Genomic DNA, 22,572 nt, shown 5'->3' on the forward strand with positions numbered 1-22,572 from the left:
ATCACCTGAAGATCTTGTTAGGCCCCATAATCTGCATTTCTAGCAAGCTTCAGGTGTTGATATTCTTGGTCCTTGGACTACATTTTGAATAGCAAAGCTGAAAATATTATATGTACAAATAAAATTACTAATTTAATATGTATACTCAACATCTTTTTGTTGTACAAAATTCTTTAGAGAAGTGATGGTTTTTCACATTTCATACATACCTCCCAACTTTAAAACAGAATGAAATTGTTTTGTAGTAGTTCCATATGCTTCTTTCTGCTTTAGACTTTCAACTCATTGAAAGTGGGATTAAGTACATGAGGAATTACCTGATAATGGATGAGTAAATGACTCAATTAAGTGTATAGTTGAAATATGAGGATGTTTGGGGTTTAAATTAAATGGCTGGTCATTATCTGTGTCCTGTATTATTTAAGGTTTTCATTAGCCCCTGAGGTTTTTCACTGCTTTTGTAGGGATCTATTAATGCTTGCAAAAAATTGTTAGAGTTGAAAATGTCTCAGGTAATAAGGATACAGCATGTAGCTCTAAAAAAAACCCCTGAAGATTCTGAGATTAATAACCTTACTAGCAAGCTGATGAGTTAGCCTGTCATAGTTTCACTTGTGCTCTCTGTTCCATGAGACTTCTGGGCTGGAGATAGAGGACTTTATTATGGCACATCTGGCACAGCTGCTGCATGTTTGCATGTTTTCTCTGATCCTCAAGTCCCAAAGGGGTGATGTAGAGATGGGCTCAGGTGAATGCTGCACATACATAGTGGATTTATGTAATGACAAAGGAACCCTGAGCTTAGAAATTCCCAGTCTTTTAAAGGGGTCTACTGGAAAACCTGTTTAGTCTTTGCCCTTCAGGGAGATACCATTTTTATCATATTGATCAGAAAACAAATCTGTCCTTTGTCCTGGAAAGTCACCATTTCCGTCTTGCCAGGGTGTTTGCTTTAGAAACATCCTTGAAAAGTAATTCGGAACAAAAGCTATGACAGCATGTTCTGAAATGGGAGAGATCGATAGAGAATTGTTTCCTAGTAAATAACTCTTCCTGGTGATAGGAATTTGTCCTTTCTCTGATGTGGTGGCTGATGGCCTTGAGTAATACCTTCTAAGATACTGTGTTTGATCACATAGTTCTTAGTATCAGTGTTTCTATATTTTATTCATTAAATATCTGGGTTAATTGTGCTATAGAATTTTGCAGCTTAACTTTAGTTTTATCCTTGTGATTAAATGATTTCATTTCCCCCCTTGAACCATATTTTCTAATGGTAGGCAATTTAACTAAGAAGTGCACTAATTCTTAGTACTTCTGGATATTGGTGCCTTTTCTATTCACTGATTATATTGTCATTAATACATTAATACATTTTGTTTTCTTTTTTTTAATGTATCCATGATTGAGTGATTTTGAGTATTTTATATTTAATTATATAAGGGACTGAGGAGCTGGGTTAACAAAGGTTTACAAATTTAAAAATTTAGTGCTAGGTTAGCAGACTTTAAACATTTACAATTTTTTAAAAAATTTAAAAATTACTTTGAATTTCATGAACTTCTTCATAATTGGAGTTAGGTACAGTAGTGCTATGTAATCATAATTAACTTTAGTCTAGGGGTGCTTGGGTGACTCAGTCAGTTAAGCATCTGACTCTGGATTTTAGCTCAGGTCCTGATCTCAGAGTTATGAGATCCGGGTGGGACAGGCTCTTCCATGGGTGTGGAGCCTGCTTGAAATTCTCTTTCACTCTCCCTCTGTTCCTCCTCAACCCCTTCCTTCCACTTGCGTGGATTTTTTTCTCTTTCTCTCAAATAAATAAAAAAATAAACTTTAGGAAATTAGTTGATTAATACCTCATAATTTAGTACAGACAATAAAGTGACTATATTTTCTTGCATATGTTATTAAGTATTTGCATGCTTAATTCTCAAAATAAATATAGTTGTTAGAGCTCTTATCTCCTGTTGTATAATTTTTACTTGAATTTATTCAAGCAAAATATAGGCTGACCAGGAGGCAGACTACTACTTTTGAATTTATTTTTCTAAGATTAGCATTCAGACATTGGAAATTAACTTTGTGATCTTAGACTTAGTTTTTATTAGGGTTATGGTGGGTATTGGTTTAGATATTGATATATATCAATCTAAGAAATTAAATCTTCTTTTCATATTTAACATAGTTATTTACTTCAGTATCACATCTTGCTAGTCCTTTTGGGCTCTTAGAACCCTACATTTAATTTTTGAGTTATTTTCCCCTACTGACCCTTCTTCTTTTCTTTTCTTTATTTCTTTTTTTCTTTTTAAAGATTTTATTTATTTATTTGACAGACAGAGATCACAAGTAGGCAGAGAGGCAGGCAGAGAGAGAGGAGGAAGCAGGCTCCCCGCTGAGCAGAGAACCCGAAGTAGGGCTTCATCCCAGGACTCTGGGATCATGACCCGAGCCGAAGGCAGAGGCTTTAACCCACTGAGCCACCCAGGGGTCCCTCTTTTTCAAATACTAAGAGACGGGCACACAGTTGTAAGCATTTGTATTAGTAATCTATTATTGTGTAACAAATTATGCTCAAATTTGAGGACTTAAAAATTGAACATTTGGTATCTTGGGTCAGGAATTATTGTACAATGTAACTGAGTGCCTTGGCTCAGGGTTTCTACCAGGCTACAATCAAGGTGTTGGCCAGGGCAGCAGTTACCTCAAGATTTGACCAGGATAGGAACCCTTCCAAGGTCACCCACTGGCTGTTAGACAAGAGATACCAATTTCTTGCCACAAGGACTTCTCCATAGATAGTTTTCTACATGGCTGCTGGCTTCTCTCACAGGGAGCCAGTGAGAAAGAGCATTTTGAAGATAGCAGTTGTATAATTTTTGTAACTTCACCTGCTATTTTCTGGTCATTGGAAGCAAATCATTAAGTCCAGCTCACACCAAGAGAGGGAACTGCGTGTGTGTCTGTGAATATTAAGTGGGAATCTTTGGAGGTTATCTTAGATTCTGCCTACCATAGCATTTAATAAGTGTATGTATTTAAATGAAAATGTCATTCTTTCTTCATGGTTTGATTGAACAAAGGAGCTTTGGGTTTCATGTAAAAGCCAGATTTGTACTAGCATTTAAACACCTGTCATATATTTAATTTGATTTAATTTTGAAATATACTTCTGGATATTTTTACCTGTTTACTGTAGTAGGATAGTTTTGATAAGTCTTGGTTTCCTTTTGGTTTTTAAAATTTTTTTTATTTTTTTTATTTTTATTTGACAGAGAGAGATCACAAGTAGGCAGAGAGGCAGGCAGAGAGAGAGGAAGGGAAGCAGGCTCCCCGCTGAGCAGAGAGCCCGATGCGGGACTCGATCCCAGGACCCTGAGATCATGACCTGAGCCGAAGGCAGCGGCTTAACACACTGAGCCACCCAGGCGCCCCTCCTTTTGGTTTTGTATGGAATTCCAGTGAGATAATTTTACAGTGTTTTATATGAAAGAAAACAAGAAAAGTCCATAAAACAAACTTACAGTTTAAAGATTTATGTGGAGTGACCATTCATGTAACCACCATCCTGATTTAAGAGTCACATTATTGCTGGGACTCCCGATGTTCCTGCATAACCTTTCCAGATTATAGCTTTCTCCCTTGCACGTTAGGTGGTCAGTGGTCTGATATTTATCACCTTCCTGTTTTTCTTTATTATTTTGATGCCTAAGTATTTATTTATTTATTTAAAGATTTTTTTAACTTATTTGACACAGAGAGAGATCACAAGTAGTCAGAGAGGTAGGCAGAGAGGGTGGGTGGGTGGAGGGAAGCAGGTTCCCTGCTGAGCAGAGAGCCCAATGCAAGGTCTGATCCCCAGGACCCCAAGACCATGACCTGAGCCGAAGGCCGAGGCCCAATCCACTGAGCCACCCAGGCGCCCCGATGCCTAAGTATTTATAAGTTGTTTTTTTTTAACTTCGATATATTTATTTCTGCAATTTGTAATGTTTGTTCTGTTCTTCTCTGACTCAAGGTTATGGCTTATCCATATTGTTATATTTGGCTGTCATTGGTTAGTTTTGTGTATAGTATTTTATTAAATGAATATACCCCAGTTTTGTGGTTGTTGGACTTTTGGGTTCTTCTCAGTTTTGGCCTATTCACAAATAGTGCTGCTTTCTTGTGTATGTACCCAGGTGTATGTATGCATATGTAGCAATGGTATGTGTGTAGGAGTGGGATTGATGAGTCATAGGACACATCTTTAGTATATAACAAACTGTTTTCCTGAGTAGCTGTAGTAGTTACTCTTCCTATAGGTGTTGTATACATGTTGCTTTTGCACTGTATTCTTGCCATTACTTGGTATCACAATAGACTTTCTTAGTTTAGCTAATCTTGAGAGTATGTATTGCTGTTTCTTTGTGGTTTTAATTTGCATTTCCCTAATGACTAATGAGGTTGAACATGCTATGTTTTTTGTTTGCCATTTGGATTTTTTTGTGTATGTATAAAGTACTTGTTTAAAGCTTTTTGCATCTTTTCTACTTAGTTGATTTTCTTAAGAGTTTGTTGTTTATATAGTCTAGATAAAAATTCTTTGTACTATCGCTTCTCGGCCTTTTGGCTAAGATCAAGTGTAAAAATTCTTTGTACTATCTATCTATATCTTCAGCAATATTTTCTTCATCTAATTGGGGTATTTCATTATCTTAATGATATCCTTGACCAACAAAGTTTCTGTTTTTAATAGAGTTAAATTTATTGGTCTTTTCTATTATAATTAGTGCCTTTTGTGTTAGGTAAGGAATTTCCTACTTGAGGTCATGGAGACTTTTTGCCATATTAAGTACTTGAAGCTTTATTTTTTTTTATCTTTCACATTAAGATTATAATCTGCTTGGGAATTTATTATTGTGTATAATGTGAGGGATAGGCAGCTTTTCATATGGATATCTGGTTGTCCAAGCATCCTTAATTAAAAAGCCCATCGTTTTCCTATTGCTCTCAAGCACCATCTTTGTCATGCATAGTGTGTCCGTATATGTGAGGGTCCATTTCTAGGCTCTTTTTTCTGCTTCACTGGTGTATTTGTCTATCTTTTTGGCAAAACTACATTGTATTAAATATTAGAACTTGAAGTTACTGTTCTTCTTTAGCAAATTCTTGCTATTTATGGTTCTTGTTGTTCCTGTATAAATTTTAGAATCACCTAGTACATTTTCATGGTTAACCTGCTGTGATTTTTATTAGGATTACTTTGATTCCATAAATCAATTTGGGAGAGCATATCTATATATAATATTGAGTATTCTGACCCATGAATGTGGTATTTCTCTGTTTATAATTAGATCCTAAGAATGTCTTTCAAAATTTTGATATTTTTCAGGGTATTATTCTTACATATCTTTGTTTTAGATTTGTTCTTAGGTCTTCATCATTTTTTTAATACTATTATAAACAATGTGTCTTCGATTTCAGTTTCTTACTGTTTGTTGCTGGTATACAAAGATACCGTTGATTTTTATAAGATAATTATTTTGTATCCAGCACCCTTGTTAAATTCTCATTAATTCTGATTATTTGTAGATTCTTTTATGTCTTCTGTATACACACCGTCATCTGCAAATAATAACAGTTTAGTTTCTTTCTTTATGATCCTTATATCTTTTTATTTATTTTTCTTGTCTTACTCTGCTGGCTAGGACTTCCGGTACAATGATGAATAGAAGTGGTGATAGCGGGGCATCCTAGTCTTGGTGCTGATCTCAAAGTGAAAGCTTTCGACGTGTCACCATTAGGTATGATGTTTTCTGGAGGTTTTTTTGTAGGTACTTTTTATCTTTCAAGGAAGTACGTTTCTATTCCCAGTTTCCTAAGAGGACATTTTTCCTTTTAATCATGAGTGGGGATTGCATATTTTTCAAAATTTTTGTGCATCTGAGGTGATACTTACTTTTTAAAAAATTCTGTTAATGTGAATAATTACATTGGTTTAATATTTAAAGGTAAATCAGCATTGCACCTAGGGTGACCAACCATCCTGATTTGCCCAGGCATATTCTAGTTTTGTCACTGAACACTTTGCATTCTAGGAAACCCCACCAGGATGGTTGTTTGCACTACTTGTATTTCTTGTGTAAACCAAACTTGGCCATGGTGTTTACCTCTATATTGTTTGGTTTTCTAATACTTGGCTTAGGATTTTGCATCTATTTTCATTAGTGACATTGTGCTGTAAGTTTTTTCTTACACTGATCTTTTTCAGCTTTGCTATAAAGATTGTTAAAATGATTTGGGGGGGATGTACCCTCTTTCTGTTTTTTGGAAGGATTTATATAGTCTAGGAAGGGTATCTTTGCTGAATGTTTAAAGATTTTACTGAAGAATCTCTTTGGATTTGTTTGCTTGCAGAAAGGTTTAAACTATTGATTCACTTACTGCAGCACTTAGGTGCTTATTCAGTTATTCTAGAACAAAATAACTGTTATACAACAGTTGTACTTATTCAGTTTTTGTTAAAAATATCACCTGTGACATGTTATACTTTTTCTAGGAGTTGTCTATTTCATCTAAATTTTCCTCATCTTATTGGCATATTGGTTTTGATATTAATTTTTTTAAGATTTTATTTATTTATTTGACAGATAGAGCTCACAAGTAGAAAGGCAGGCAGAGAGAGAGAGAGGGAAGCAGGCTCCCCGCTGAGCCGAGAGCCCCATGTGCGGCTTGATCCCAGGACCCCTAGACCATGACTTGAGCCAAAGGCAGAGGCTTTAACCCACTGAGCCACCCAGGCGCCCCAATATTAATTATTTAATATTAAGTTTTTACTGATATTTTTCATTCCTGACTCTCCTTACTACTGCTTTGTCTTTTCCTCTTTTTTTCTTGATTAGGTCTTGCCAGGGATGTATCAGTTTCAATCAGAACCAACTATTGTCATTGTTTATCGTCTCTGTTTTTAAATTTTTTTCCATTTTACTAATTTATGCTCCTTACAATTTCTAATGTTCTACTTTGGTTTTATTTTATTGTTCCTTTCCTAATTTGTTAATTTTTTTTTCCCTAATACAAGGATTTAAGGCCTTTGCATCTAATGATTTTAGTATGGTATTCTGTTTGTTATTCCTTAGTTTAAAAGAATTTCTGATTTTCATTATAGTTCCTTCTTAGGCCTGTGGGTTTATTAGATGTAAACTTACTACTTGGACATCGGGATTTTCTTATAGTCTTTCTGTTGTTGATTTCTGTTTTAATTATGTTGTCAGAAAATACTTTGTGCTTTTTTCCTTTGAATATATTTGCACTGTCACCTGGTGGTTAGTTAAATTTTGAAATATTTGTGTTGAAAAAGAATGTGCTTTCTGCAGTTGTGTGCTGCCATATAAAATTTTTAAATGTATCATGAAAATTTTCTGCATTTTTTTAAAAAATTTTTTTAAAGATTTCATTTATTTATCTGACAGAGAGAGATCACAAGCAGGCAGAGAGGCAGGCAGAGAGAGAGGAGGAAGCAGGCTCCCTGCCGAGCAGAGAGCCCGATGCGGGGCTCGATCCCAGGACCCTGAGATCATGACCTGAGCCGAAGGCAGCGGCTTAACCACTGAGCCACCCAGGCGCCCCAATTTTCTGCATTTTTACTAGGTTTTGTTTCCTTGTTAGGTGAATTACTGAATAATTATATTTGAGGTGAGTTTCTTCTAGACAGCAGAAATTTTTTTTATTCACTCTGCCAGATTCAGCCCTAATATTTTACACTTAATGTAATAATTTAATGTGATAATTATTACATTTAATATAAATATTATGGCTTGAGCCTACCATTTTATTATTTGTTTCATGTTTTCTGTTTTTTTTTGTTTTGTTTTCTTATGGGTTACTTGAATGTTTTTTAGAGTTTCACTTTTACTTATTTATAGTGGTTTTGAGTACATTTCTTTATAGATTTTTAGGGGTTACTGTAGATATTACATTATATTTATAACTTATCACAGTATTGTTGACTTCTACTTACATTTGCTTTTAAATAAGCCATCTCATTGTGTCACCTGTAGTCCAGTTTTTTCCTTCCTTCCTTCCTTCCTTTTAGTCTTGCTTGTTCTGTGCTTTCTTCTCAACTTAAAAAAAAGTTATGCTCGGAAGACTGAATAAAGCTTATAATTAAGCCTGCCTGACATTACAGAATTTAGGTGTTACAAATATGTCTATGTTTATGGGGTAGTGGTATGGTAAGACTTTTTAGTTTGTACTTCATATGGCTAAATGAGCTTGGCTTTTGGTAGTAACTCGTAGAATGAATGTATCTGTATCTGTATGTATGTGTATATATATTTAAAGACTTCTTTTTTTTTTTTAACAGAAGTTTTCAGTTCATAGCAAAAGTGAGAAGAGGGTACAGAGATTTCCCATGTACTCCTTGCCCTCACATGTGCAAAACCTCCACCATTAGCAGCATCCCTCATGAGAGGATACACTTGTTATAACTCATGAACCCACATGATAATAATCACCCAAAGTCTGTAGTTTACTTTGGGATTCACTCTTGTACACGTACACTTTTGTACATTCTGTGGGTTTGGAGAACTGTTTAATGACATGTATTCATCATTATAGTGTCATAGAGTATTCTCAATGCCCTTAAATTCTTCTGTGCTCCACCTATTCATTCTGTTCCCTCTCTCCAAGCCCTGGCAGTCACTGATTCTTACTGTTTCTTTGGTTTTGCCTTTTCCAGAATATCGTAGGATTGGGAATTTTACAGTATGTAGCCTTTCACATTGTTTCACTTAATAATATGCATTTAAGTTTCATCCATGTCTTCTTAAGTTTTTAGAGCCCATTTCTTTTTAGCACTAAATAATATTCCATTGTCTGGATGTAATACTGTTTACCCTTTTCCTACTGAAGGGCACCTGGGTTGCTTCCAAGTTAGTAATTATGAATAAAGCTCCTATACATATGGTTTAGTATAGACACACGTTTTCAGCTCCTTTAGGTATATACCGAGGAGTATAATTACTGAGTCATATGCTAAAATTATGTTTACTTTTAAAAGAAATTGCCAAATTGTCTTCCAAAGTGGTTGTTCTGTTCTTCTTTCTTGCCAGGAATAAGTGAGAGTTCCTGTGGCTGCACATTCTTGTCAGCATTGGGTGTTGTCATTGTTCTGGGTTTTGAATTCTCTAATAGATATACAGGGATATCTCATTATTGTTTTCATATATATGTTAAATTTTGCTACTCTCTTTTTTTTTAACTCATTTTTCTGAAAGTATACCAGTATTCTTTTGTTCAGATTTGAATATGTCAGATGATTGAAATAGTCTTGGTAGCTACAATTTATCCTAATTATATAGGCTTATATTTTTAAAAATTTTTAAAATATTTTATTTATTTATTTGAAAGAGTGCATGCATTTGAGAGAGAGCAGAGTGGGGGGAGAGGCAGAGGGAGAGGAAGAAGCTCATTCCCCACCGAACAGGGAGCCCTAACATAAGCCCAATCCCAGGACCCTGGGGTCACTACTTGAACTGAAGGCAGACGCTTAACTGACTGAGCCACTCAGGCATCCCTAATTGTATTAGCTTTTAAAAAACAAAATTCACACACTAAGTTTAATATTTTTCTCAAATCATGAGCACAGGTCAGATAAATAAGTATCAGTGATACCTGTGTGCAGCAAAGTAAATGTCAATAAAAGGGGGCTTCTTATTTTCAAATTCTTTTACATTTTAGTCTTCTGGGATTCTGAAACTTCACTTTTTCTTTTCTTTTTTTTTTTTTTAAATTTAGAGAGAGAGTGAGTGTGTAGCCTTTCCTTGCAAGCAGGGAAAGGGGCAAAGGGTGAGAGAGAGAGAATCTTAAGCAAGCTCCATGCTGAGTATACAGCATGATGCAGGGCTCAGTCTCTGACCCTGAGATCATGACCTGAGCCAAAATCAAGAGTCAGATGCTCAATTGGCAGAGCCATTCAGGTGCCCCTGAAACTTTATTTTTTAAATTTGAATGTTTTTAAAATTTTCTCTGGGTTTTGGCACATCATGCTGTGTTGGGAATGGCCTTGCTATTAATATAGGCTAAGGGTTGAGCTTCAAGCATTTCTCCATCATGTGTATTTATTATTATTTTTAGTAACCCCCAAACTCCTGAGGATATGGTCTAGGGTGGTTTTGGTTATTATTCCCAAGTAATGATCAGTATTCATTCAGATACTGATAGTTCATCTTTGTATATCCAAAACATTTTTGGACTCCGATTCATGCTTTTATTCTAGATGCTGCTGCTCGCAGTTATGAAACATGTTTGAAGGGTGAATTTAGATTAATTCTTCTTTCCACTTCCTTTAAATTGTTCGCCTTTGTCTTTCTTCTCTTTTTTAGTACTATCATGTCTTGCCTTGGTGCCTGAAATGACTTGCTTCCCTTATATTCATCACTCTGCTCTTACACTTCTGGCCACCAGATGTGTGAGTGATTTTTAAAAAATGTATTTATTCAGTTTATTTATTTGATGGATAGAGTAGGCAGAGAGGCGGGCAGAGAGAGGGGGGAAGCAGGCTTCCCGCTGAGCAGGGCTCAGCGATGCGGGGCTCGATCCCAGGACCCTGAGACCATGACCTGAGCCAAAGGCAGAGGCCCAACCCTCTGAACCACCCAGGCGCCCCTGTGTGAGTGATTTTTGCACTAAGCAATTCTTTAGTTCTGTGTGGACACCAAGTGAGTGTCCCCCAGTTCAGTTCAATTCTGATACTTTTCTACCTGGTGTTTGCCTCAGAGTCCACAGGTTAATGGCTCAGTCTTACAAGGCTGATGCCACTTCAGATGCTAAGTGCAAGTCCACCTTGTCACCTGTTCTTTGGACTGACTATAAATTGGAGGTTTCTATGACCTCCTCTTTGGGTTTGATAATTTCCTAGAATGGCTTACCAAACTCAGGAAAACAGTTACTTGCTGGGATTCCACTTCATTATAAAAGAATATACATCCCAGGAACAGCTAGATGGAAGAGATGCACAGAGCAAGGTATATGAGAAGGGATGTAGAACTTCCATGCACTGTCAAGGTGTGCTACCCTCTCAGCACCTCCATGTGTTCACCAACCTGTATGGTTGGTTCCCTTGGTAACCAGCCCTCATTTGGGCTTCTGCAGGAGCCCTTAGCCACCAGGCATGTCATTAAGTGGACGGAAACTTAACATCAAGGGTTTTAGGAGCTGTGGACAGGAGCTGAATGAAAACCAATTATATATTTTTTATTATAAATCACAGTTATCACAGTGCCCTAATACTTAGCCAAACACCCTTAGAATCTCATTAAATACAAATGCCTCAAATTTAGTATGTGCTAAGTGATTTCCATTTCTCTAAACTTTAACAAATTTTTTTTTGTCTTGATACTTTTCCAGACTTTTTTACATAGGTACATTGCGTCATCTTATGTTCTCTATCTATCTTAGGGAAGCATTTATATCTTACTAGTTTTATCCTTTATTTTTTAGATCTTATAGTATTTTTATTTTTATGTTCCCTGGATTTTTGATTGTCAATAAAATTATTTTCAAAAAAATAAGTTTACCTCATGTAAAGCAACATCCATGTATAATAGTAGATGTGTTGTCCACCATAAGCTTTGGGGGTACTAAGAGTGTGGGGCATTATCCTCAGAGAATAGGGCATTAGAGTTTACTGTTTTGGGATTTCAGGTGATATTGGAAATTTTTCTCTGGTGTTTCAAGCTCAAAACTGGAATGAAATTATTAATACGATCTTAATTATGTATTATGTATCACACCAGTGATATTGGCTATCTCTGGATGTTGATATTATAAATGTTGATTTTATCTTTCCTTTAAATGTATTTTTTAAAACAGTCATATTAAAGACTCTAAGCATTTGTTTAAATAAGGATTTGAAGAATGGAGCATTTCAAGGTAATTGATGAAAAAGGTTAATTGGTGACCATGGGATGCTTTTCTGAGTTAGAGATTAGGATCGCTGGTGTTGAAAATATGCATGAACCGAAAGGCAAAAGACAAGGGGTGTCAGTGATGGTAGGAAATGACTGGTATGTTTTGTAGATGGCTAAGATCAGGAGAGTGATTTCACTGCTTGGATTGAGCCAGATCAGAGTGGTTTGGGGTGGAAGACTACTTTTTGGAAATGGACATGGAATGTGAGAGTATTTATCAGTTGATCAGATTTTATTTGAAAGAGTTCAGAGACAGACTGTGTCTTTGAGGGAGAGCAAGGTTTTGGTTAAAGTGGGAATATGGTGTGAAAAATTTTAGGGTGCAGAATAGTTTATTAAGCTGGATGTAAGAGTTGAAAGCATTTGACAATGCTAATTACTTTTTTTACACTCTCCCCCCATTTGTCCATGGTTTCTATAATAGTATGCTGTGTTGTCTTTTGGTTTTGTGGCTACCATTTTGTACTTCTTGATAGTTAATGGAGAACTGCTCTTTCTTTCTTTGCCCATCTCTTAAAACATTGGTGTTCTCCCTACCATCTTGCTTTTTATTTATTTGTTTATTTATTTCTCATTTCTGCTGACTGTACTGGTGACATTGGATGATTTAATTATCATAGCTTTAGATTTATTATTCTCCTTTCTCTTAGCTTATATGTCTTTAGTGTATTATTTTTTATCCTGTTTATTCTCTTTCCTCATGGTTTTCCCTAGCAAAATTCTGTAAGTCCTTCAAGGCTAATTTACTTTCATTTCATTTACTTTCAGATCTAACTTCACTTATCTAGTTGCCTCTCTCCTCTTCCCTCGTTTTCCATCTAGGTTAGAAGCAGTCTTACCTGAAATTCTGTATGCATGCCATCATCATAATATTTACTATGATATTTCAGTTGTTGGCTTACTTGTTGGTTCTCTTCCCTGGACTGAGTTCCATCAGGGCAAGGGCTATAGTTTTCTTTTCTTTCTTTCTTTTTTTAAATTAACATATAATGTATTATTTGTTTTAGAGGTATAGGTCCGTGATTCATCAGTCTTACACAATTCATAGCACCGGATATAGCACATACCCTCCCCCATGTCCATCACCCAGCCACCCTATCTCTCCCACTCCCCTTCCCTCCAGCAGCCCTCAGTTTCCTGAGATTAAGAGTTTCTTATGGTTTGTCTTCCTCTCTGGTTTCATCTTATTTCATTTTTCCCTCTCTTCCCCTGTGACCCTCTGTCTTGTTCCTAAAATACTTCATATCAATGAGATCGTATGATAATTGTCTTTCCCTGATTGACTTATTTAGCTTAACATACTACCCTCTAGTTCCATCCACATTGTTTAAGATGGCAAGATTTTTTTTTAAATGGTTGCATAATATTTCAGTGTGTGTGAGTGTGTATATGTGTGTGTGTCTTCTTTATCCATGGACATCTGGGCTCTTTCCATAGATTGGCTAGTGGACATTGCTGCTATAAACATTGGGGTGCACATGCCCCTAGGACTATAGTTTTCTAAATCCTGTTCTTCCCACTGCTTAGTAAAATGCTTAGCACTGGTAAATATTTGCATTAAGAAGTTACCAATTGTATTATCAATTATGTATGGATTGTCATAGAAGAGAAGGTGCTAATGTTAATAAACCTTAAAAGTCTGTTTACCGGGGCGCCTGGGTGGCTCAGTGGGTTAAGCCGCTGCCTTCGGCTCAGGTCATGATCTCAGGGTCCTGGGATCGAGTCCTGCATCGGGCTGTCTGCTCAGCAGGGAGCCTGCTTCCTCCTCTCTCTCTCTCTCTGTCTGCCTGCCTCTCTACCTACTTGTGATCTCTCTCTGTCAAATAAATAAAATAAAGTATTTTTAAAAAAAAAAAGTCTGTTTACCCTTTCTGGTTATGAAAGAAATGAAAAGTTAAATAATGAGGTACTGTTTTCAAGAAGTACTATAGCATAATGAGTAACAGCAGGAATTCTGGAGCAGAGGGACTGCCATAATTTGAATACCATTTCTGCTACTTAGATGCTGTATGATCTTGGTCAATTCACCTAACCTTTCTGTGCTTTTTCCTAATGTGTCATGGTACCTATGGCACATCTTATGATAAATATTACACAAGTATTCATAATTGTTATTTTACACTTTAAAAATTGGTTCGATGTATTTGGTTTAGATTAAGACAGCCACTTATAGATACTGGTGATAGAAATTTAAATTTGTGTAGTGTTTCTGGGAAGCCATTTCAAATAGTGAAGCTTTCCTAACTCTGTTTTTGGTTGAATAACTTCGTTTTTTTTTAAAAAAAATTATTTTTTTTTGAAGATTTTATTTATTTATTTGACAGAGAGATCACAAGTAGGCAGAGAGGCAGGCAGAGAAAGAGGAGGAAGCAGGCTTCCTGCTGAGCAGAGAGCCCCATGTTGGGCTCAATCCCAGGACCCTGGGATCATGACCTGGGCTGAAGGCAGAGACTTTATTTTTATTTATTTATTTATTTTTTAAAGATTTTATTTATTTACTTGACAGAGAGAGATCACAAGTAGGCAGAGAGGCAGGGAGACAGAGAGGGAAGCAGGCTCCCTGCTGAGCAGAGAGCCCAATGTGGGGCTCGATCCCAGGACCCTGAGATCATGACTTGAGCCAAAGGCAGCGGCTCAACCCACTGAGCCACCCAGGCGCCCCTGAAGGCAGAGACTTTAACCCACTGAGCCACCCAGGTGTCCCGAATAACTTCATTTTTAATAATCTTTTAATAAAAACTGAAATGCAGCCTTATGTTCCAGAATTACTCAGGCAACAACTTAAATCTCTAGTAAGATGATAATGGTTAAATACATTGTTGAGGGGCACCTGGGTGGCTCGGTGGGTTGTCTCTGCCTTCAGCTTGGGTCATGATTTCAGGGTCCTGGGATGGAACCCCACATCGGGTTCTTTGCTCAGTAGGGAACCTGCTTCCCTCTCTCTCTCTCTCTGCCTGCCTCTCTGCCTATTTGTGATCTCTGTCAAATAAATAAGTAAAATCTAAAAATAAATAAGTAAATAAATAAAATCTTTAAAATAGATTGTTGGATATGATTCAGCAATTAAAATGTTTGCATTTTAGTGTCGTAGGAAAATGTTATGATGCACGTAGATAAGATATCAAAGACAAAGCATTATTTTTTTTTTTTAAGATTTTATTTATTTGACAGAGAAGAGCAAGCTTGCTTGAAGGAGATTGTGTGCAAAAGCAGGAAGAGGGTTAAAGGGAGGGTGAGAAGCAGACTCCCTGCTGTGTAGCGAGCCTGATATGGGGGATATGGGCTTGATCCTGGGATCTTAGGATCATGACCTGAGCGGAAGGCAGATGCTTAACTGACTGAGCCACCCAGGTGCCCCAGATGAAGCATTATCTTAAACATGTCTTAAAACATGCTCAAGAGACAAATGTTAAGATGTTAACTTGTGGGGCGCCTGGGTGGCTCAGTGGGTTAAGCCGCTGCCTTCGGCTCAGGTCATGATCTCAGGGTCCTGGGATCGAGTCCCGCATCGGGCTCTCTGCTCTGCAGGGAGCCTACTTCCTCCTCTCTCTCTCTCTGCCTGCCTCTCTGCCTACTTGTAATCTCTCTCTGTCAAATAAATAAATAAAATCTTAAAAAAAAAAAAAAAGATGTTAACTTGTGATTGCTTTTGGCTAGTGGGATTTAACCTCTGTGAAACTAATTTCTATTTTAAAATGGAGTTAATAGCTGACATTAATTGCTACCAAATGAGCTAATTGGAAAGTTGTTGTATGTTTCCTATTTTTATTAAGTCACAGTGTCAGTTTTGTTGACCATTTTTATCTGAATAATGAATAAAGTCATTAGGTTTCTCTGTATTTCTTAACATAGACCTTGCAGCTCTTTTTGTCTGCAGTTTTTCATCCCTGCAGTCTGTTGTTACTGTCCAATTTTCTAGAAATTATTTTCCAGGTGTAAAGTTATTTTATGATCACGGTGATGCCAGTGTGATTTGGTTTAAGCTTTTTATCCCCCTTCTCTATTTTGTCTGCAGCAATTGGAACAGATCCAGAAGGAGCTGAGTGTTTTGGAAGAGGATATTAAAAGAGTGGAAGTAAGAAATCAGGAATTTCTCACATCTCTAGCAATTTTCAGTTTCATGAAATTGTCACTTTCCCTTTAAATTACTGCATTGAATTTATGGGATTTGTTTCCACTATATAAAATGTAACAGATGTTACTTAAATTTTAATTCAGAGTGCATTTCTTTAGAAAAAGCGTTCTGAACACTTTATGATAAAATGTATTCTAAATTTGTTTTCACTGCTTTATTGCCATAATTATTCTTGGGTAGATTGAAAAAAATCATTTAATTTTCTTGGTATGGTATCATAGTAACTTAAAACTAACTCCCACAAAACCCTTGATTATCATTAAAATTACAATGTCACAATTCTTTTACTAAGTAATTAATTTTTTATGTATCTACTGTGCTAAGGTTAATTCACAAAGAGTTATGAAAACACGTGAATAATAATCCAGGCATTTATAGTATAATATAATTTACTTATGGAAATCAATAGGAAGATCTCTTGGAGGTTCATAGGCTATTATATTGTGATATTCTGAGCTTCATTTAAATTTAGTGTGTGTTTTAAATTGTTCACATGTTGTAACTTTTTTTGCTGATATGTAGACATGTAAAATGATCTTAAGTTTAATATTTTGTGGAAATTCATTATCCCATGTGACATTCTTAACTTCTTACTACTATGCTTATGTCCCATGTTGGCTGTGTTACTGAACTGAGCTTGGATTAAACAGACGTAATTCTACCTGATTACGTATCTTTAGTGGCATTTTAAAATTTCTGCTTTCCCATTGATCAGAATAGCACATAAAAAAGGCCAGGTTGTTGGTTTGATTCAGAGGTGCATAATTTATGCAATAATGGTTGATTAAGAGACTTCTCCCTCTGAGGTAGTGTGTTAGACTTTAAGTCATTATTTTATTTTATTTAAAGATTTTATTTATTTATTTGACAGAGATCACAGGTAGGCAGAGAGGCAGGCAAAGAAAGAGGAGGAAGCAGGGTCCCTGCTGAGCAGAGAGCCCTAAGTCATTATTTTAAAATGGTAATATATGAATCAGGATGACTGTTACTTAATGCTTTCAGAGGATGTTTTTAAAGTAAACACATACCCTGTTTGTCTGGACTTCAGAGAGCTGAACCTAATGCTTCACGTACCGTACTCTCATAGTTATCTTAATATTTATCAATGGGTTCTCTCTTGGATTAATGATTAGCTTATTGTACAATATAGTACATCTCATTTCAAATATTTACATTTGTCTTTTTCTGCATTTGGTGGCTTCCTTAGTGATGAACAATATTTATTAAAGAGTTTCTAGTTCTTTAAGAATGTGTACCATAGAAAAAGTTGTCTTTAAACTTTTATATATCTTGCTTTTGTGCTCCGAGGAGAGGAAGCCTTGAGAAATAGGGATGTTGAGAAAAATGTGACTGATAAAAATCTAGGATTGGAAGGGAATGTAGTATATCTCACTTATCTGACTTTACATATCTTCTAAGTTTGGAGTGTCCACTATAACTCAAATAATTGTGTTTTCAGGAAATGAGCGGCTTGTACTCTCCTGTCAGTGAGGATAGCACAGTACCTCAATTTGAAGCTCCCTCTCCATCACACAGGTACAAAGCTTCAAACTTGTAATTACTTAGGATTTATGTTGCAAAATGAACATATGGTACTAGTCCTTGGGGAATTTTTCCATGTAATGTACAAAACCCCTGAGAAATTGCTTTTGGTCATGGTCTAGAAATGAGATTCAGATGGCCCATCTGTTTCCTTAATGCTTTGAATTTGCATGCCACGAACAGCAGAATATTGTAATACTGTGAATTCACTGTTGGATTAAAAGTTTGGTGAATTTCTTGAAATAATAGTAGCTTTAAATATCTTGTGAGTTAAAAGCAAATGACCTTAAAAGTCTATAATTTGAGAAGATGAAAAATGGTAGGTAATATTAGGGAGAAATTTGATAAAGTAAAACCTTGGGCTTTTCCCTTAAAAACTTGGGTATTTTCTTCATTACTCTGTGCTCTTAATTTGTGTTCTCTTCTATATGCTCTGTTAGAACAGGGATTGTATTTGTCTTGCTTGTGATTGTTTCCTTGTGTTTTAGAGTAGCAGTAATGACTGGCCTTGTTCATTAAGTATTTGTGAAGTACAGTAAATGTCCATGGTTCTTTTAGCTCTGAAGTTCTAGTTCATGAAATATATTCTACCTAAAATTGGAATTTGAACTTTCTGCTTGAAGTGTTCAAAGTAAGAGCAGTTTTACATGTTTTTATCTTGCTAATCCATTTAGGATAATGGCTCAGTGGACTCTTTTCAACTAGTTTTAGAATAAGATGTGAATTCTTAGGCAGTTCAGTGCCACTACAAGTAATTACAGTAGCCTTCAAAACCTGTGTCAGTTTAGGAAGACTGTGGTGGATCTAGCTTGGTATGATCTGTGGAGAGAGGGGCACAGGGGACCTTCTAGTTAATGAAGGTTCCTGGGTGTTTGATATTTTCCTCATTAACCATTTATGGAGAATCCTTGTGAGTTCTAGTGGATTCTAGAGTCATATTAGCCGTGTAATTCAACTTTTTTCCTTTATATTTTGTTTTCTTTAAAACACTTGGGAATGACTCAGTCTGTGGGATATTGTTACCTTTAAGTTAATGCTCACTTTCTGAAATACATGGAATCTTTGTCAGTGGAATCCTATGTGAGTGTATGCAGGTAAGCAAAAATTGTCATCTCACAAAATATTCACTGACAGTTGCCATTGTCCTCTCTCTTGTTTAATGGTAGCATTTCGTTCTGTTTGTCCAGGTTTTTGTTATTCAGTCTCTCACTGGTGGGTTTTAGTAACATGTGACAATATAGTATTATATTAATTTAACTGGCTCTATTTATTGAATGACTCTGATATGGGCTAGGCACTATTGTATTTGTTGGAATATAGCTGGCATAGTCCCTACCCTTAATGGAGCTTACCTTTTAGGAGGTGTCTGTGTGAGGCTTGGGGAGATAAATATATGATGTAGTAGTAGTAGTATAAAGTATGTAATAGTACATTAAGAAGAAAAATTAAACACATTAGGGGTTTACTAAAAAGATCAGGGCATATTAGGACTGGAAATAGCATGTAGTTCCAGTCATTTTGCATACTCAGGCTTCTCTGGGAGTTAACATTTAAGCTGACTGATGAATGAAGTGTAAATATTATAGAAAGGGCCCCCAGGATCTATAGTCAATTGAGTGTCCCACTCTTGGGTTCTACTCAGGTTATAATCTCAGGGTCATTAGAGTGAGCCCTTAGTCAGACTGCCCTGAGGGCAGAGTCAGTTTAAGACTCTTTCTCCCTCTCCTTCTGCCCCATTTCCCCAAAACTAAATAAATCTTTAAAAAAGAAAAATCATGGGAGAGTTTTGAGCAGGATCTGATTTAGATTTTAAAATGTTTATTGGGGTACCCATGTGGGGGATAGAGAAGAGACTGTATTCCAACCCTCTGCCGCTAGAAGTGTGGTAAAAGTTAGGAAGCAAATAGAGTCTAGAAGAGAGGAGATCATGTCTTAGATTAGGATTTTACTGAAGGAAGAGATGAGAAACGGTTGATTATAAAATAAAATAAGCAAGGGTATCTGAGTGGCTCAATTGGTTAAGGGTCTGCCTTTGGCTCAGGTTATAATCCCAGGGTCCTGAGATCAAGTCTGTCATTGGGCTCTCTGCTCAGTGTGTGCTCTGCCTGGTCTCTCCCTCTTTCTCTCTCTGTCAAATGAATTCTTTTTTTTTTAAAAGCAACAGATCTTACAAAAGATTCAGGATTTCTTAAAGTCTATGAAAACTTTGTCAGAGAACTGCTAAAATCCTATGCAAAGCTGTTGTCAGATAAGGTTCTGGCTGAGTTAACTTGGTAGTTGAAAAAATGAAAACAGGCAAACATAGGACTTAAAAAGTATTTTGATATTTTCGTGGAACAAGTAATTTGAATATCAAGGTTTGAGAGAGACACTTGGGAAAACCGATGTAGCCCTAAAGGACTCTTAGGAAATGACCCTTAAGATTAAGATGTGAAATTAAACATGTTACGTTATACTATCAATATTTTATTTTTCTTTATTTTTAAGAAATAGTATGTAGTTCCAGTCATAGTAACTTTGTTCCCCCATAATTATTAACTTGATTATTTAAATGTAAGACAGTTTTGCTTTTTGTTATTTCAGTTATTCTGTAATGAGGACCTCTTTATATGTCTGGTCATTGAATTCCTTATGTAGATTCTAAGTTAATGATTAGATTACATATTTAAATGAGAAGAAAAACAAAAGACATGTAACTGTTTTCTCTAACTCTACTCTCCCTAGGATTCTATCTTCTGTATACCATGATTAGTTCTAATTTTCATATAGTATGTATTCTTTTCCTGCTGTTTAGACCCTCTGTATCACATAGAGTCTAGCAATGGCTTTTTAACTATCCTCTTGCAGTGTATTGCCAGAAATCTGATCATTTTTCTTTCCTGCTTAAAAACTTTCAGTGGCTTTACACTGCATGTAAGTTGGTTTAGATTCAGCTCTTTTGCATGGCCTTCTGTATCTTTTTATGTGCTTTGGAATTAACTCCTGAAACAGGATGTTAAAATACCTTTACTTATACCTTGTTCCTTTTGCCTGGAGATTCGGGTTCATCTCTTACATAGTTCTCCCTTCCCAAAGTGACCCTCCCCTGCCCCCACTGCCCAAGAATCCAACCAAGGGTAAACTCTTCTCTGTTCTTTTTTGATATACCATTTCCCTAAAGACTGAAGGGGAGAAACGAAGGAGGCGATAGAATTAAACACTTAAAACAAAATGTATTTATTTTGTTCCTGCTTCTGTTGGTGTGTACTAGTTTTGTATATTTCCCATAGTTCACTGTAATTCTGTGACTTTAGTTTTTCTTATGCTCCTTAATTTTTATATGAGCATTTATACAGATTAGGATTTAAATTTGCTTTTTTTTTTTTTTTAAGATCTTATTTATTTATTTGACAGAGATCACAAGTAAGCAGAGAGGCAGACAGAGAGAGAAGGGGAAGCAGGCTCCCCGCTGAGTAGAGAACCCGCTGTGGAGCTTGATCCCAGGACCCTGGGATCATGACCTGAGCTGAAGGCAGATGCTTAACTGACTGAGCCACCCAGGCATTTCCCATAAGAAACTTTATGTTGATCATGAATTTAATTAATTTTTTGAAAGACATATTTAATAAGTTTAGAATTTGAATTGTTAAGGCTGTCTGTGGTGTAGAAGAGGGAGGTTTATAAATAAAAAGGAGGTAAGACTTTATGGAAGACACTTTTGCTTTTATTTAACTACTTTTAACAGATGTTTTTGAGACTTACCTTTAATTTGTGTTTCTATTGACAAAGGTCCAGTTGAATCAAAATGTAGTCATAATAGGAAGGAAAAGCAAAGGGTCACTTTATCAATGTTAAAATTATTTATTATTAAGAATATATTCATAGCATTGTGAGTTAATACTTTGTGAATATGTGTATTTTATAATTTGAGTAAACTAATGAAATTCAAGGAATTTGGTATTTCATAATGGGTGTGGACTAGATTATGAAATTCTTCTTTAGCTCAACTGTGTCAGTGAACAATTATGTTTACTTATGCAATTATATTTATCTACAGTCATAAAAAGAAAAAAAATGTGTGGTGGTGGGTGGTGGTTTTGGATGGCCCTGAAATCAGGACCTCAACCAAAACCAAGAGTCAAATGCTTAACTGACTGTGCCACTCAGGTGCTCCCCCCCACCCCATTCTTAATTCTTGTATATTATGTCTTTGGCTGGTTTATGACCTGGTGTTAATGGATCTTTCTTCAGATATTAATGCTTAAGTTCTTGGTACTTTTGGCATTTATTATTAGTTCAGTTGCTTTATTTTACTTGGGGAGAAAACTTTTTTAAAAATACAGGAATCGAAATTTTCTTTCTTTCTTTCTTTTTTTTTTTTAAAGATTTTATTTATTTATTTGACAGAGAGACAGTGAGAGAGGGAGCACAAGCAGGGAGAGTGGGAGAGGAGAAGCAGGTTTCCGGTAGAGCAGGGAGCCTGATGCAGGGCTTGATCCCAGAATCTTGGACTCATGACCTGAGCTGAAGGCAGAGGCTTAACGACTGAGCCACCCAGGTGCCCCAGGAATTGAAAAATTTTAAAAGATTTTATTTATTTATTTAGAAAGCTGACCAGTGTGGGGAGGGGCAGAGGGAAAGGTAGAGGGAGAGAATCTTAAGGAGACTCTGTTCTGAGCGCAGAGCTCAACGCAGGGCTTGATCCCATGACCCAGAGGCTTAATCAGCTGAGCCACCTAGGCACCCCAGGAATTGAAATGTTTTTGTGGTCAAGTCTAACTCTAATCCTTACAGGTATGTCTGTAGTTATCTATTTTAAACAAATCTTCCTACATAAACCTAAAGAGGTTTTATTTAGTCTATATTTCCTTTATTCAAGAGGGAAATTGTAACAATACAGGAAATTCTCCACACACAGGCTGACACTTTGTTCGTATCTCCAAAATTAGGTGGATCTTT

The 22,572-nt window shown here is 36.2% G+C and overlaps 1 protein-coding gene across 4 annotated transcripts in view; it reads left to right on the top strand.

The window, feature by feature from the left end:
* The window catches only part of COP1 (COP1 E3 ubiquitin ligase), a 244,292-nt gene that overhangs the window by 48,289 nt on the left and 173,431 nt on the right, over positions 1-22,572 (top strand). For all 4 annotated transcript variants that reach the window (XM_044267354.1, XM_044267355.1, XM_044267357.1 and 1 more), the window contains exons 7-8: positions 15,973-16,032; positions 17,552-17,628. In XM_044267354.1, coding sequence (XP_044123289.1) covers positions 15,973-16,032; positions 17,552-17,628 — 137 coding nt within the window. The remainder of the gene's footprint in view (positions 1-15,972; positions 16,033-17,551; positions 17,629-22,572) is intronic.

This window comes from Neovison vison, chromosome 10 (genome assembly GCF_020171115.1).
Source record: "Neovison vison isolate M4711 chromosome 10, ASM_NN_V1, whole genome shotgun sequence".
Classification (NCBI taxonomy): domain Eukaryota; kingdom Metazoa; phylum Chordata; class Mammalia; order Carnivora; family Mustelidae; genus Neogale; species Neogale vison.